This window comes from Cucumis sativus, chromosome 3, assembly GCF_000004075.3.
Source record: "Cucumis sativus cultivar 9930 chromosome 3, Cucumber_9930_V3, whole genome shotgun sequence".
Lineage (NCBI taxonomy): Eukaryota > Viridiplantae > Streptophyta > Magnoliopsida > Cucurbitales > Cucurbitaceae > Cucumis > Cucumis sativus.
Genome location: NC_026657.2, coordinates 15,644,374 through 15,659,845, shown reverse-complemented (window position 1 = coordinate 15,659,845; position 15,472 = coordinate 15,644,374). Strand labels below are relative to the sequence as shown.

The window sequence follows — 15,472 nt, the reverse complement described above, 5'->3', positions numbered from 1 at the left end:
TAGGTCTCACTTAATCTTGAAGGACATCAAAATGAGCATCATTGGTTTCACAATCAGAATCCATGTTTTGATTACAAACTTGAGGGTGAACTCCGTAGTTCATTAAAATTATAAAACATAAGTAGACGAATGTAATCATTTGATGTCCACTGAGATTATTGATTGATTACATTTCACTTGGGGAGTAAATGATGGAAGTGATGCATAAATGAATACAAAACGTTGTCTTTGTACGCATGACACTGTTGGGATCAATTTAGACACCTTGATTAACGTTACAAAACGATTCATTTAATCCTACTACAATTAGTTAGTAAAAAAACTCATAAAATAATGTCTTAATTCAACCTGTTCTATCTCAACCCTTTATCAAACTCAATGACCTTTCTTTACCATTAAAGATCAAACCATGATTATGACAGTTGTTAATTGTCCAAATTCAGGAGGCTGGGAAAGAAGATGCACATGGCAATTGTGTTGATATTCCACTTCTCTATAAAGTTACAAAGCAAACATCCATTACAACTTCAAAAAACAAATCATCCCTAAATCAAATTCTATGGAAGATTAATAATTATCAATATGACTACTATTTAACAAATCATCCATTACAATATACCAGGAAAGGTAAAGAGAGAATAGGTACAAAGCACAGTAGCTCCAGAACACACAAAACCGTAGGCCCGTGAGAAAGAGAATACTTGTCTTTAGCTACACAGGTTCGGTATGCATACCCCAGCATCTGGGTTTTGTTCCTTCCATATCCTTCCCGTAACTCTAAGTTTCAATTCCTTCCTGTCCCCACCAGAGAAGAAAAGAGCCATATTTCTTTGAATGATTAGTCCATCATGGCTGTCCCTCACTTTTCGATGACTATCTCTAATACTTCGTGGGGTGCCCTCCCATATTAGTTTTCGCCCGTATCCACCGACCTCAAGACTGTAGCTGTATGTCCGTGCATCGTTCTCATCGCCCATGAAACGAAGGAAAGCCATATAGACTGGGGCCATCCCAAGCTGAAAGGCTTCAAAGTGAAGGCAGAAATATTGACCAAAACAATGGAACACCTGCAAAATGTGACAGAGCAAACAAGAAACAGAATCAAACTAAAATTTGGAGTAAACCCAACGAATGTCTAGTAGAACCTCTCAGTATGAAGTCATTTGATTATACACAAAACAGGCCATTTATGGGTGTTAGTTCAGCGTCCAGTGACCAATCTTTCAATGGAGCGGAAATGGACAGATCTTTCAATGGAACGGAAAATGTGATAAACTTTACACAATAAAAATAAAAATAAAACCCAAGCCGTCAGAAAGCACACTTGTAGAACAGGAAGTTGAAAACATTAAATAAAAAGGATTATCTTGATCCCTTGATATTTCAACCAAACTTTTATTTCATTGCATCACATCCATTTGGCACTGGAAAAAGGTCAATAGTAAATCAGTTACGATCACGAGTTATACAAAATAAAAGAAAATGATTGATTACCAAACTTGTCACTGACTTGCATCAATACCCATTTCACACCATCAGAAAAACTTCTGAAGCATCTTCAATAGTTTATAAAACATAAACTTGTAGCAGGCCATCTAATATCAATGATGTTTTTCATTATACATCTGTTGTTGACCAGTAGGAATCTTTCTAATCTACCTAGTGGCTTAATTGGGTGTGTAATCCTAACCTCCATAGATCAAAAACATATGACATATGCTCACATGAATTGTAATTATATCATATGTACGGTGTGTAATTATGTCAGATAAAACAAGATCTACCAAAGAAAAAAAATCACATTAGAATTAAGGTCAAATACATAAGACTTACAGTAAGCATCCAAGTAGCATTCTCCACTTCCCTTGGATTGGATTTCACATAGCGATGGTTAAATGTGCAGCCAGTGTGCATGTCCACCTTATGGTCATCCCTGAGATGGGCAACAAGGAAAGGAATATCCCCAACAGCAGAGCATTCTGACCCAGCGTATGGGCAACTATAGGGTCTATAGTTGCACAATGCCTCATGCTTAAGCTTACTGTAGTATGGGAATATCTCAGTGCACCCCAACGAATAATACTTGCAAGGCAATTCAAGTGATTCTGCCACCTTCTCCAATGCTAGGCACCTAATATCTCCAAGCTCTTGTCTACAAGTAGGGCAACGATTATGAACCCGTGTTTTACATGTAGAACATAAGGTATGTCCATTGTGGCACTGCACCATTTTAGTTGGTTATACAGTTAACCCTCACATACAATCATTGGATATATATCAACAACCAAATATACATCTCATGAAAAGTATTAAATGTTTTAAGACAATGTTGGAATAAAACAATAATCTTCTTAAATCTTAACAGTGGTCATCATCCTGAGGGTACGAACTCAAATGCTGCCAATGATAAAGGGAGAAAGATAAAGATAACTGCAATGACAGGAAATGGTATTCTATTCTAAGAAAGTAATGGAAAATAAAATTTCATCAGCCAGATAACATCATGTTTATAACAAAACCCAACAGATCTCCTTAGGACAAGTACTAATCTCTTAATTATATAGCCTAATATTATGTTAGAAAACCTTAAGAATTAGGAGATAACATCATCTTATGCTAGAATTAAGACATAACATCATCTTATGCTAGAATTAAGAGATAACATCATCTTATGCTAGAATAAAAATAAAATTCAAGCCGTCAGAAAATAAAAATAACATCATCTTGCTAGAAAAAATACTTTCAAGCAAAAATAGGACAAGTACTAATCTCTTAATTATATAGCCTAATGTTAGAAAACCTTAAGAAGTAAAAGAGATGATGGCTAATGCTCTATGGATACAATATGATAAAACACATCTAACCAAAGATTGGGCACATCTCAATATAATCTAGTTCTAAACTTTACATCTCAAAATTTTAGTACTCAATAACAAGTTCCCATTTGACACATCCATCCAAAACAGTTCATATCCCCAAACTTACAGCCGACATCGAATGATCGATGATCAGCCCTAAATAAAAACAAAAACCCAGTAGGAAAGATAAATCAAAAGAAATTATGTAATAAAGAAAGAGCCCTCCCCCACCCCTCCACCATAGTAAATTGAAAATCAAATCAGCCCCTCTACATTCTGAAAGTAACTAAGGGCAACAAAGACAAACCTGATGAATGGGAGGGTACATAGAATTGGTACAAACAGGGCACTCAAGCAATTCATGGACGCTAGTAGCGGGTGCAGTCGCAGTGGGGACTGCTATACCGCTATTATTGCTTCCATTACGAGGCTTCGTCGCTGACAACTCTGGATGATGGTGAGAAAGAGAATAAGGATGAAGAGTGTGATGCAGATGGATCTCATCTTCATCAAGACCATCTGAAGATGAAACACACTCAATACTATCCAAATCCATTCACAAGAACAAAATCTGTAGAAATTAAGACAAACCCACTAAGCCAAAACAAAGAAGCGATCAAGATTTTAGAACCCTCCTGAAAATTCCGAACAGGGATTCGTAAAGAAGGCAAGAAAGAGGAAAAGGGGTAGATGAATGGAACGGAAAGATCCCTTTTTTACCCGAAAGATGAGGTTCTTTTCTTCGTCGTGTCTACCCCGTTGTGTCGTTCCTCTCTTTGCCAGGTCTCTGAAGTGAGAGGGGAGAAAGAGAGTAATGGCACCGTTGATCTGGCGATGGGGAAGAGTAAAAACAGGGGATCATACGGCTAGAAGATTGGTTAAGAAGAAAACTTTGGGATATGTGATCATCACAGTTTCATTACTAACAAAAGCCCACCACGTGTTTTCATCTCCTTCTTTTTTCTTCAATTAATACTTCACCTTGTTCTTTTATACCTTTCAAATTCAAATTATACTCATTTCTGTGCATTTTCAAATTCATACATTTAGATTCCAACCATTATACACACTGATCAAAGTTCGTGCATTCATGAACATTGCTCAAATCTAAAATTTGGCTCTATGTTACTAAATATTTTCTTTGTTTTATTTCTTTAAGAGTTGTTTTGCAATTTCAATGATTTTATTCTTTTGTTATAATGGTTATCCATCATGATTCATAATATCTATTTAAGATCTATCTTTTAGGTGTATCATTCTTATTCTTTTCTACTTTTCATTTGGAGAAAATTAGTATTAAGAGGGTTGTCCACGTATTAAAAAGGTTCAATTTGTAAGACTAAGATGACGTTTGTTTCGAGAGAATTCAAGATTCTTGTGAATTTGACATTTATAAATTTTTTGACATTTTAAAATGTTGTTGAAGAACCTTTCGAAAGTTTTGTGTTCTGTAATCAAAATACATGTTTTCAACTATATATATATTATACCGTAATTGTTTATTTCTTTTATAAAGAGAACAAAAAAGATTTGATTATGTTATCTGAGTTCAGCATATATTCAATTAACTATAAGTTAACAAATAGTTATAAAAACACTTTTCAAACATTATGTAAATGTCTATCTAAATATCTCCATATATCCATAAAGAAAAATGTTACCAGAAAAGAGATATAATTATTTAAAAATTTTATACATTTATAACATCAAGTTTTGATCATTTACCCTTTCGAAAAAAGAACAAAACCATAATGTAAATGTTAGAATTTATGATAGAGAACTCAATACAACCTTTATAATAATAAATAAACAGATCCTTTCCATTTCAAAAACAGTTCTTCAAAAATATTAGTCATAATTCACCTCTAATTTATTTCTCCTTTTCTTCCTCGTGTAAGAATTTGATCTATAATCCATAACATATAAAAAGTTAAAATAAAAGAAAAACATTTTTAGATAATTTTATCGTTGAAAGTTTAATAGTTTAATTAATTACAATTATACACTTATTCTAATTTGAAATAGACGAAAAGTTTGAAATTAAATACATTCAATTAATAATTATTACTTATTATATATCATTATTTGCAAACTTACTTGAAAGAAAAAGAAATTTTAGAGTTAATTCCTTTCACAAAAAGTAACATATAAAATATGTGAATAATTGATGTAGTAATTGTGACTATATTGCATTTAACTTACCATTATAAATTAGGATTTAATTAAAATACAAACGTCTAATAATTAATATAGTCCATTCAAGGTACACATTTTTTACTTTCTTAAATTTTTAGTCATCTACGAAATAAGGTGAGCTATTTTGATATGATGATCTTATTCAATTTTTAACGTAATTATGGAAATGATATTTAAAAGTTAGAAGCATTTTTCTAAGTAGATCTTCGACAAAAGAGTTACGTTTGGTTGTCATGTCACAACAAAATAAAAATAAAAATAGAGAACCTTTTGTGTTGGACATTCAAAATTTTATATTTGTTATAAAGGTAAACAAAATGGTTTAAATGTTGTACCTATTATAATGTACTTAAAATTGTATTACAAATATTTTTTAAGATAAATTTAGGATAGCGGTAAAAAATAGAATATTTTTAAAAATATTTATCATTCATATTTAATGAATTTTACTTTCAGTGATTGTGAAGTATAAAGTTAAATTAAATTAAATATGAAATCTTTTGTAAGGTTGTTATAATTTTATTTTTCAATTCAATAGCTCTAAGGTAAATTATAAAATGAGAGCATATAATAAGAGATAACTAATAAACTAATTAATAATTAAAATTTTGATGATGGGATAAAACTAAAAAAAAAATAGTTGACCAATTAAAATGATATATATTCCATTAATTATGTTTCTAGCATTATAAAAAAAATATTTAATTAAATTATATATAGACCAAACTAATTTACACATTGATTTTAAAAGTTTAGCATACTTTTGTTAATATATAACAATGATGGTTAATATTATAATTTTAGATTTACATTATATATATTTACAATAAAATAAGTCCATCCATGTAGTGATTTATAGTAAATGAAAATATAGTATTTTACTCTAATAAAAAATAAAGTAAAAATCTATTTTCCCTTTATAACAAAATTTTAATTCAAAGTGTTTTGTTTTCGAAGATGTAAATACTTTGCATTTTTTTAAATGTAAATTTTCCAACTTGATATTTATGTATTTTTAAAAAGTTATAAATTTTGAGGTAATTGAGCTAAAAGTTATATGCAATCAAGATAAATTTTGAAATAAATATTAATAATATTTTATAAAAATTAACAAAAATAAATTTCTATTTTAAATTTTATAAACTAAAATACGTAACAACACTAGTTTATACTATGATTAAATTGAATTTAGCTTAATTAATCATCGTGACAATTCAGTGTTAAATTGAATCTAGCTCAATTAACGATCGTGACAATTCAATTGATATCACGATTACATTTGGGGTTGAAAGATTTTAAAAATGTTCTCCAAACACTCTCCATTAATCAAATATATTTAATTTGTCTTGGAATAAATGATAAGTAATGAAGTATACTAATGAATGTTATGACCTACTGAAGAACCTCAAAAAGTGTACTAAAAATCATATTTTTCCAGAAAAACAGAAACCTACATCCTAATGGGAGTTTGAATTTCTAATCTCCTAAGAAAACTCAATCTACAACCCAAATATTCCCTAGAATTAAGGAGCTTGCAAAACATATTGTTTACATAAAGAAAAGGACAACTATATATAATATATATAGTTTATAGTCATTTGTAGGCTTTTTCCCATCCCTAAATGAAGTGTGCATCCAATCTGAATTGAAAATATTAAATATTAATTTAACTAAACACATTCTCAAAAATATCAAACTTAAAAAGTTATCTCGTAAGAAAAGAAATATTATATATAATAAGCGTGAAGTTCATGAAATAAAATGATGTATCATACAACGACGTGTCAAAATGTTCATGAATAATATGTACCAACGTAAACTTACTTAACAATAATTAGATAAGTTTCCTCTCTGATCTGAGCCTGAGCTTTGGGTTTCTATGTGAATAGAAAACTTGGGGTTTGAGGGAGTCACAAAATGATATGGCTGAAAGTGCTCAAAACTAAGTAAATTTTAGCTTTCCCCACCTATTCTTCCACTATGTAAGGTGCAAAAACATCTCCCCCGCCTTGCATTGTGTGGGGGAGTGTTGTTTAATGGAGCATAAAAAAAAGTGTCCCTAAGAGCTATTTTAAAAAATCCAGAACAAATTAAACAACTGTTGGAGAGAATTCATAAACAAAACACATTGTTGCCTATAAGCCTATAAAAGATGTGGCCTTTCAATATATGAGGAGGACTTTGAAAATGAAGTAACTTTTTTTTTTAAAAGAGAAACAGTTAATCTTTATAACAATAATTTTCCACTTGAATTATTAATAAATGTAGACTAGTAATATGTACAATATTACAGGTATAACACATAAACTTCCACAAATTCTTGGTTACATGCCGCTGGCAACAACAGAAGGAAGATCTGTTTCGCCTTCAGGTTCTGGCTCTCTTTCTGAATCCTGACTTGTTGCCTGCAAAGCGAATTTCACTTCATATTGTTACTATATTAAAAAAGAAGGGTATATAACCTTAATGTGGTCGGTAAAAATTCTATAGCTGGGTTAAAAACTTTGTATCTTCTACCTTTTGTCCTGAAAGATGGCGATCCAATGCACCCTTTCCGTAAAGAATTTTGGCGCCAAAACCGGGGCTGTCTGACCCAACAGATTCTTCATCAACAATCACAGCATCAATAATATCCTTACCTGTTCTAACATCAGGAATCTGCAATAGCGGTATGATAGGTTAAAGCATCAGAAACTGCTTGTCAAATTACTTAATGCACTGGAAAAACAGAACCACGTTGATTCAAAGTAGATGCAGCTTATTTTAGGTGTATAATGGCTTTCAAAGGAAGAAAAAGAAAACTGTTGTTTCAATCCTCATCTTAAATGTACAACTGTCATTTCTGCAAGTGTCATAATCTTTTCAAAGCTGTCTCATATTTACTAATTTGATTTTAGTTTAAATAGTATTTTGGTCCTTTGGTCTATGTACTTTCAAAATGTTAATTTTGGTCCTTGTACTTCTAAAAGTGACCAGGTTGGTCCTTTCACTCTTCTTTTTAGATCATTTTCAATGGATCGAAATGCTCACTTTTTAAAGTTCAAGGACCAAAATGAATATTTTGAAAGTACAGTGACCAAAATGAACCGAAATTAAAAGTATAGGGGTCAAAATGGACATTTTAAAAGTGCAGAGACCAAAATGAACAAAAGTCAAAAGTAGCTAAAATAGTATTTAAACTTTAATTTTCTACTTGGATGGACTTTTTTGGGGGGTTAATTTTAACCTTGTGGAGACCTATGGAAAAGGTCCAAATTCCAAAAGCATCTTTTATTCCTAGAAAGGGGAATTTTTCTCTAGGGTAGAATTTGGTTTTGAGAAGATAATGAGAAATTTCTAGTAGAAGTCATGACTCATTACAAGGTGGGAATTATTTGGGTCAGACATGGGACATTTGGGGCTTCCTTATCAGCCTTATTACCAAAATGGTTGCAGCGCTTCTATTTGGAGTCGAATGCTTTCCAAATCTTACTGTGACTTGTGAGTAAAGGGTGGGTTCACACCTTTTTGGGAGGGTCTTGAATTTTGTGGGGGAAAAAGGCATTACTACTTTTACTTTTTTCTTTTTCTTTTTTAATATGAAACAACTTTTATTGAGAATGAATAAAACAATACAAGATCATACAAAAAAAAAAAGGAAACCCTCCTAAAGGAAAGGACTCCCATTGGAATTACTGCCTTTACTTGGAAGCAAGCTCATCTTCTTTCCCTTTCTTTGTATTTGATAAATCTTCAGTTGGGACTCAAATACTTAAGTACAGGTTGGGCTGGATGATAGTCCTGTCCCCAATATTATTTGTTTCCTCGTTTCCTCCTGCTTTTTAAAATATGATTTCTTTTATTTCTCAGTTCTCTTTTCTTTGTTTGGTCCAGTTTCATTATTTCCCGAAAAAGACCCTACCCGATGGGCTGAGCCCGCTTCCAACAACTTTAATGCCCCTTATTTGAGTTACAAGCTCACATTACCGAGCTCCGCTTTGGTCCAGTTTCATTAACATCGTTGGATTATGGGTGGTCATAGACCACAACTGATGTAATAGGATGGGAATAATTTGGTAAATTCAAATAAATCTTGGTTAATGCCTGATTAATTACATTTTAGTTTCCTAATTACTTTTTAAAGGTTTTGAGAGGCTCTAGGGGCAGCTTGGTCTTTGGCCAAGTTCAATGCCTCAAAAAGGAAATGTTCTAAGATTTTTTGTGATTTTGTTTAGATCTTATTCACATTGATTGAATCTTCATATTAATAGCTTATGTTTTTGTTTTGGCATGATTCATATTATGCTATCCTTTCTTTGGGCACTTGTATTTTTTAAGTTTACATGGAAAAATAAGGAACGACATACCTCATACATAGAATCCATCAATAGATTCTCCAATATCGATCGCAAACCCCGTGCTCCAGTGTTCTTCGACATTGCCTTTCTTGCTATTAATCTCAGGGAATTTTCTGTGAAGTGAAGCTTGACCTGGTGACACATTATCTCGAGATATCAGTGTTTAAGTCAGCAAGCAGAAATGGTAACTCCTCCAACGAAATAGGAGGAAGCTCCACATTGATTCTATAGGTACAAAAGCTCCAGTTTTCCCTTGGAATCCAAGAAGAAAGCAAGCATAAAAATAACTTTTTTTTAATAAGAAAACACTTACATCATTCATTTGGAACATCTTTCTATACTGCTTTCCTAATGCATTTTTTGGCTCTGTCAAGACCTGCAAATGCCAGAATTGAAGCTATGTTGAGTTGGACAGATAAAATCCATAGTAATTAACATCAATAAACCTTGAGAGCATAGAGAGATGATCAACTTATATATGAAAAAACATTATTTTACTAACCAAATATCAGAGTACAAATTTTTTCCAAATGTAGAGGCATCTTATTCCACATATCTTGCGAGTACAATATTTAAGAGAATGTGGATTGAAACTACAATAAATTTGTGCAGCTAAAAGAATGTAAACGGAAACTATAATCAATTTGTGCAGCTAGCCTTTAGCATGCAATCAGTGAATGTTAAATTTTACTCTTTAAAAATAAATTCACGTGACCGGACACTGGAAATATAATGTGAGTGGGCATCTTGTAAAACAGATGATTACAAGAATAACAAAATACAAATATACCTGAACAAGTTGGTTTTCTGTTAGGGCTGACAAACTGACAAGGATTGGGAATCGGCCAACAAACTCAGGTATCAACCCATATGCAATGAGATCACTACTTTCAACCTGCCAAAATATAAATCCGCGATAGAAAAAGAGTAGAGAATGATAAAAACAAGCCACAAACATGGGTTGTTAGTGTTACTTATAAACTGAAAAGTGGCATGCACTTACGGTCTCCAACAGAGAAGAGGTAACCATGGCATCTGTAACACCACCTGCCCTCATGTTTGCACGAACCGGGGCCCCAAACCCTAAAGAAGAATCTTGCCGCCTGAATTGAGGAAAGACTTCTCTCAAGTTAAAAAATTGTGTATATAACTAGAGCTGTAAGGGGTAAATGTAGTAGCTTTTACATGGAGATAACCTTTCTGAGATGGTTTTTTCCAAGTCAATGAAGGCACCCCCGCAAATGAAAAGAATATCCTTAGTGTCAATCTGCAATGCAGCATTTCACAAAGATTATGTAAGACACCAGGACCTCTGGCATTTTACTAGTCAAGAACAACATAAAATAAGTACCATGATCATGTAACTAAACATGCAAGCCATTTATTTGCCCGTTACTAAAGAGAAATGGTTATTTCATAAGGAAGAGAAACACAACTAGAAGCCTAGCATTCTGTTTCTTCCTTGCTAGGAAAGCAAATTTCTTAAAGGGTATGGTACTACCTGGATATTTTCACCTCTGGGATGCTTCCGTGCACCCTTCTCAGGCACGTTGACAATCTAGTTCAGGAAAAAAAAAAATATGTATCACATATGAGCTCACCACAAATAACTAGAGAACCAAAAATACAAACAACGAAGGTCTCTAATCAAAGTTAAGAATTCCTGATTTTCAGTCTCACCATCTCATAAGTCATTGTGAATGCTGCACATTATCATAGAACTTCACCTACAATGAAATGCAAAACTTACCGTTCCTTCTAGCATTTTCAATAATGCCTGCTGCACGCCCTCTCCTGACACATCTCTGCTAATATTAAGGCTCTCTGCCTGGCTCATGAAAATGAAGTAAAGTTATTAGGTAAAGAAAATCCACTCCAGTCCTTCCATAAAGGGGGGAGGAAGAGATGAATAAAAGAACCGAGGAGAACCTTCTTGGTAATTTTATCAACTTCATCAATGTAAACAATGCCCTGCTGTGCAGCTGCCACATTATAATCAGCAACCTGGTATTTAAATACAATTAAGACAAAAACAAGAGAGAGAAATATTGATGACCAAAAAAGGTTACAGTTTCTGAACTAAGTATTGAGAAACATTGAGAAAGAGGTGTTTGGGGGGTTAAAAAGAAGGAAATTGTTGATAGGATTGACGAATTTGACAATTTTGAGTTGGATGGTTCGCTTGACAATGGCCTTATAGAGGAGAGGTTTAGGTTAAAAAGGAGCCTTGAAGTGATTAGAAAGTTCAATGTGAGCTGGCTTCAAAAGTGTAAAATGAACTGGGCCAAGGGCAGGGATTGTATTACGGTTACTTCCATAAGATGGTTAACGAAAGAAGAAACAAGAACCATATAGGTCATCTGGTTTTGGAAAATGGGGTTTGTACTAGCGATAGGGAGTAAATTGAGGGGGAAATTTTAAAGTTTTTCTCTACTCTCAGCCCAGAGGTGTTGGAGAAGCCATTTGTGGAGGGTACTGATTGGAGCACTATTTCGCCTAGGGAGGACGAGAAGTTAGTGGACCGTTTTACAACTGAGGAGATCAAGAAGGTTGTTTTTAGTTGCAATGGCAAAAAGGCTCCTGGAGCTGATGAGTTTTCTATGGCATTTTTTCAGGAGATTTGGGGATCTAATCAAAGGTGACTTGGAGGAAGTATTTAAGGAATTTTTTGAGAGAGGTATCTTGAACAGATCGATAGTTGAAACCTTTATTTGTTTGATTCCTAAAAAGGAGAATGAGAATAAGGTGAAGGAATTTCGGCCTATTAGTCTCATTACCAGTGTTTATAAGATTTTGGCTAAAGTTCTTGTTAACCGTTTAAGGAAAGTGTTGCTGTCAACTATTTTCTGAAACTCAGGGGGCTTTTTTGACTGGAAGACAGATTTTGGACCAAGCTTTGATTGCAAATGAAGCTATTGAGAAGTATAGACCAAAGAAACTAGAGGGTGTTATGTTAAAGCTTCACTTTGAGAAAGCGTACAATCATGTGGACTAGATCTTTTCATTAAAAAAAAAAGTATGGAGAAACATAAATAAACCGAACAAAAAAGAATATGCTCCACAATAAATGATACAAGCAGAAGAAAGAAAGGGATATTTATTGATTGATATATTGGATATGAAGTGAAAATTCCAGCTGTACTCAGGTACATACCATCAGAAGTTTGTATAATATAGACTCCACATCCTCTCCAACATATCCTGCCTATACAGAGCAACAATAAGTATCAAACTAAAAGATTATAATTTATAGAGTATCCATGACAGCAAAGATTACTTGTCCCAGAAAAAACACACAACTTCGACTAATATGCACATAGCCCCCCCCCCCCCCCCCCCCCCAACAAAAAAAAAATGGAGCAATTATTCATTAATTTACCTGTGTTAAGGTAGTTGCATCCGCAATAACAAATGGAACATTAACAAATCGTGCCAAGGTTTTGGCGAGTAGTGTTTTCCCTGTCCTTGAAACAACATTAAAGTAGAATAAGAAAAAATCATGCAAAGGTTCACAATAATTGGCGGCAATATTAGACAGCAAAAACAAATCTATTCGACCTGGCATTTTATCAAGTGTCAATTAGTTAGGTTTCAGAAAAGTATCATATTTTCTTCAGGCTGATTGCAATAATGAGATGAACTCTTGGAATTGGACTGCCCATGGGGTTTCTATGGAGCTCAACTAAATGGAAGAGTGTCATTACAATAAGAAAGACAAACTCCAGCATGCCAACTTATTACATGTCTACTAATCCAAATCCCTCTAAAGCATCCAGACTCAGGAAAAAAAACATGGGATAGAGTAGGCATTGATTCTGGGAGTAATATTTAGTTGGTTGGCAGAAAAGCCACTGTTCAGTTAATAAGGAGAGGGGCCTTGACATTGGAAATCTTAAGAAAAATATTGCTCATAATGAATTTGAATAGACATTTACTAGAAATTATGAGTAACGAAAAATCAAATTTCAAAACCTGTGGTTATCGTTGAGCTTCATTAAAATCACACACTCTACAAACATGAATTGAAATGCACAATGGAAACAAAGTAATTACCTGAGCCTGTTGGCCCCATCAGAAGAATGTTACTTTTCTCAAGTTCCACTTTATCATCATCAGCAGCATCAGCTTTGTTGTTAAATGTATCTCCTGTCGGCCTAGCTCGCACAAGCAAAACAAAAGATATAAAGGTTCTTGATATCTTCATGTCATTAAAAGAAAAACTCAAATGTTTGATACATGTTGAAAAGATAGATGCAAAACAGACGCTCAAAAAGGGAGAGCAAAACTTCTAGAAGAATTATGATGGAACTGGATTCCTGACTTAACGTTTAGCTCATTGTTTTCACTTCCTAATACAACCATCCAATACAGTGTATCCTTTCTTTGATTGATAACAAGCCAGGTGCCTAAAACTAGGCTATGCAGGATTAAGACAACAAAAATGCTATGACCCAAGTACAGGTATCAGGACGTGTGTGTGTGTTTGGGGAGTTGCCTTAAGAGTCTGATAATTATGTTAGCCACCTAATTATCAGTTTATCACAGCCAAAATTCGCTACAGAGAACAAGCAATGAAGAAAACGAGGACAATAGATACATTATTGTGACTTCTAATTTCTAAGTAAAACCATTAACCTCATCTAAAGCCACCCCTTACTAACTATGTTATAATTAAACTAGCCAAATATCCGTCTTCATAGAATGGAAGTATCTAACATTCAAATTCACAACCTTTGTAGCGATTCATGATAGATCCGCTTGTAATGATTGTAAACACCCACAGAGAGCACCTGCAGAAGAGGGAACAAAAAGAACACAGTTTCTTCAGACAACAAAACGAATGTAGGTAAATGAATCAACAATGTCCAGCCACAAACAAGTTATTACCTTCTTAGCTCTCTCCTGACCAATCACAAACTTATCAAGCCCCTTAGCGATTTCCTTTGGAGTAGGAAAATTAGGTCCCAGACTAGAGCCACCCCAACACCCATCATTGGAGTTCGAGCCAAAGCCACCACCAGAACCAGAATTAGAACTACCACCGTCACCTCCACGACCATTCAAGCTTGAGTTACTCCCACGAATCACAATCCCATCACCAGACCACACCTCCGGCGGGTCCCCATAAGTACTCATAAAACAACCCTTCTTGCTCAACCTGTGATTCAAGGTCTTAGTAGGACTCTGGTAAATCCTCCGATGATCGAGAGGTTGAGTCCCGGTGTCAAAGAAGTCGCCTCTGAGTGAGACGGGCTTGAAAGAGACCAAGTGGTAAGGTGAGTTGAGAAAGCAGTCATTGGATTTGTTGGGAGTGAAAGCAGCGTGAATAGAATTGGAAATACAGTGTCTACAACGAGAAAGGGTTAAGGTAGCAACTTCCTTGGAAGACCTGGACCTGAGAGCAGCGGCCGCAGCCATGGGGGAAAGTGATTAAGGGGGAAATGGAAGGGAAGAGGAAAGAGCTAAATGAATTGGGTCATGGAGAAATGGAAGTGAAATCAAAGAGAAAGAACAGGGATTGACATGGAAGGGGGAAAGAAGAAGAAGAAGAGGATTGAAGAAGAAACAGAGTAGTAGACGGCAAAAGCGCAGAGAAAACTACGGAGAAAGGTGAAGGTTTGAGTTGGGAGCGAGAGAGGTTTCAAGAATATCTACTTTGGAGTATTCTAACGAAAACGACGTCATTTTACTTGGATGCACATCCATGTCCAAATAAAAATCAAATTATCTTTTCATTAATACCAAAATTTATATTCATTGATAATAAACCATCTAGGTGAATACTGAAAATATATAATATTAGATGTTGGTTGAAAGGATAGTATAATATTGACTAAAAACAAGATAGTATAATATGACTCCTTTTATCGTTCTCATATATTTTTGGTGTGAAAATTCTTACATCCTAAATATTTTTGTAGTGTTTTGAATATGCCTCTTTGATTTGAAGGTAATATTCTTCAATTTTTATTCAAAATGGGTTATAGATGTAAGTTATGATCTTTTTATAGATTGTGTTCATGTACTAACTCATCTCATGGGACCCATTCTCTTGAATTGTATGTGTTTTTTTTTTTCTTT

General features: G+C 33.9%; 2 protein-coding genes across 3 annotated transcripts; both read right to left on the bottom strand.

Moving 5' to 3' along the window:
* Positions 1-448: 448 nt before the first annotated feature.
* Positions 449-3,745, bottom strand: LOC101215696 (E3 ubiquitin-protein ligase SINAT5). Of its 2 annotated transcripts, XM_031882574.1 has the most exons (4): positions 3,579-3,745; positions 3,166-3,429; positions 1,834-2,220; positions 449-1,067 (listed from the first exon to the last, which is right to left on the bottom strand). In XM_031882574.1, the coding sequence occupies exons 2-4, from the start codon at positions 3,412-3,414 to the stop codon at positions 708-710; spliced, it is 996 nt and encodes a 331-aa protein (XP_031738434.1). In that variant the 5' UTR covers positions 3,415-3,429; positions 3,579-3,745; the 3' UTR covers positions 449-707. The 2 variants fall into 2 exon arrangements, with proteins under 2 accessions (XP_031738434.1, XP_011651325.1); XM_011653023.2 differs by having other exon boundaries at positions 3,166-3,744.
* Positions 3,746-7,185: 3,440 nt separating this feature from the next.
* On the bottom strand, positions 7,186-15,036 carry LOC101215939 (CLP protease regulatory subunit CLPX1, mitochondrial). Its single transcript, XM_004146175.3, has 15 exons — positions 14,279-15,036; positions 14,123-14,181; positions 13,445-13,545; positions 12,771-12,850; positions 12,546-12,596; positions 11,321-11,395; positions 11,142-11,219; positions 10,893-10,949; positions 10,588-10,658; positions 10,395-10,494; positions 10,182-10,286; positions 9,705-9,767; positions 9,401-9,523; positions 7,572-7,712; positions 7,186-7,459 (listed from the first exon to the last, which is right to left on the bottom strand). Exons 1-15 carry the CDS (start codon positions 14,807-14,809, stop codon positions 7,379-7,381), a joined length of 1,716 nt encoding a protein of 571 aa, XP_004146223.1. The 5' UTR covers positions 14,810-15,036; the 3' UTR covers positions 7,186-7,378.
* Positions 15,037-15,472: the final 436 nt, after the last annotated feature.

Coding starts and splice junctions, on each gene's coding strand:
- LOC101215696 (XM_031882574.1), bottom strand. CDS start 3,414: ATGGATTTGGATAGTATTGAGTGTGTTTCATCTTCAGATGGTCTTGAT. Junction 2,221..3,165: donor TGTACCCTCCCATTCATCAG/GTTTGTCTTTGT, acceptor AAAATGGTGCAG/TGCCACAATGGACATACCTT. Junction 1,068..1,833: donor ATGCTACTTGGATGCTTACT/GTAAGTCTTATG, acceptor CACATTTTGCAG/GTGTTCCATTGTTTTGGTCA.
- LOC101215939 (XM_004146175.3), bottom strand. CDS start 14,809: ATGGCTGCGGCCGCTGCTCTCAGGTCCAGGTCTTCCAAGGAAGTTGCT. Junction 11,220..11,320: donor TTGATAAAATTACCAAGAAG/GTTCTCCTCGGT, acceptor TTCATGAGCCAG/GCAGAGAGCCTTAATATTAG. Junction 10,950..11,141: donor TGAAAATGCTAGAAGGAACG/GTAAGTTTTGCA, acceptor TTCCTGAACTAG/ATTGTCAACGTGCCTGAGAA.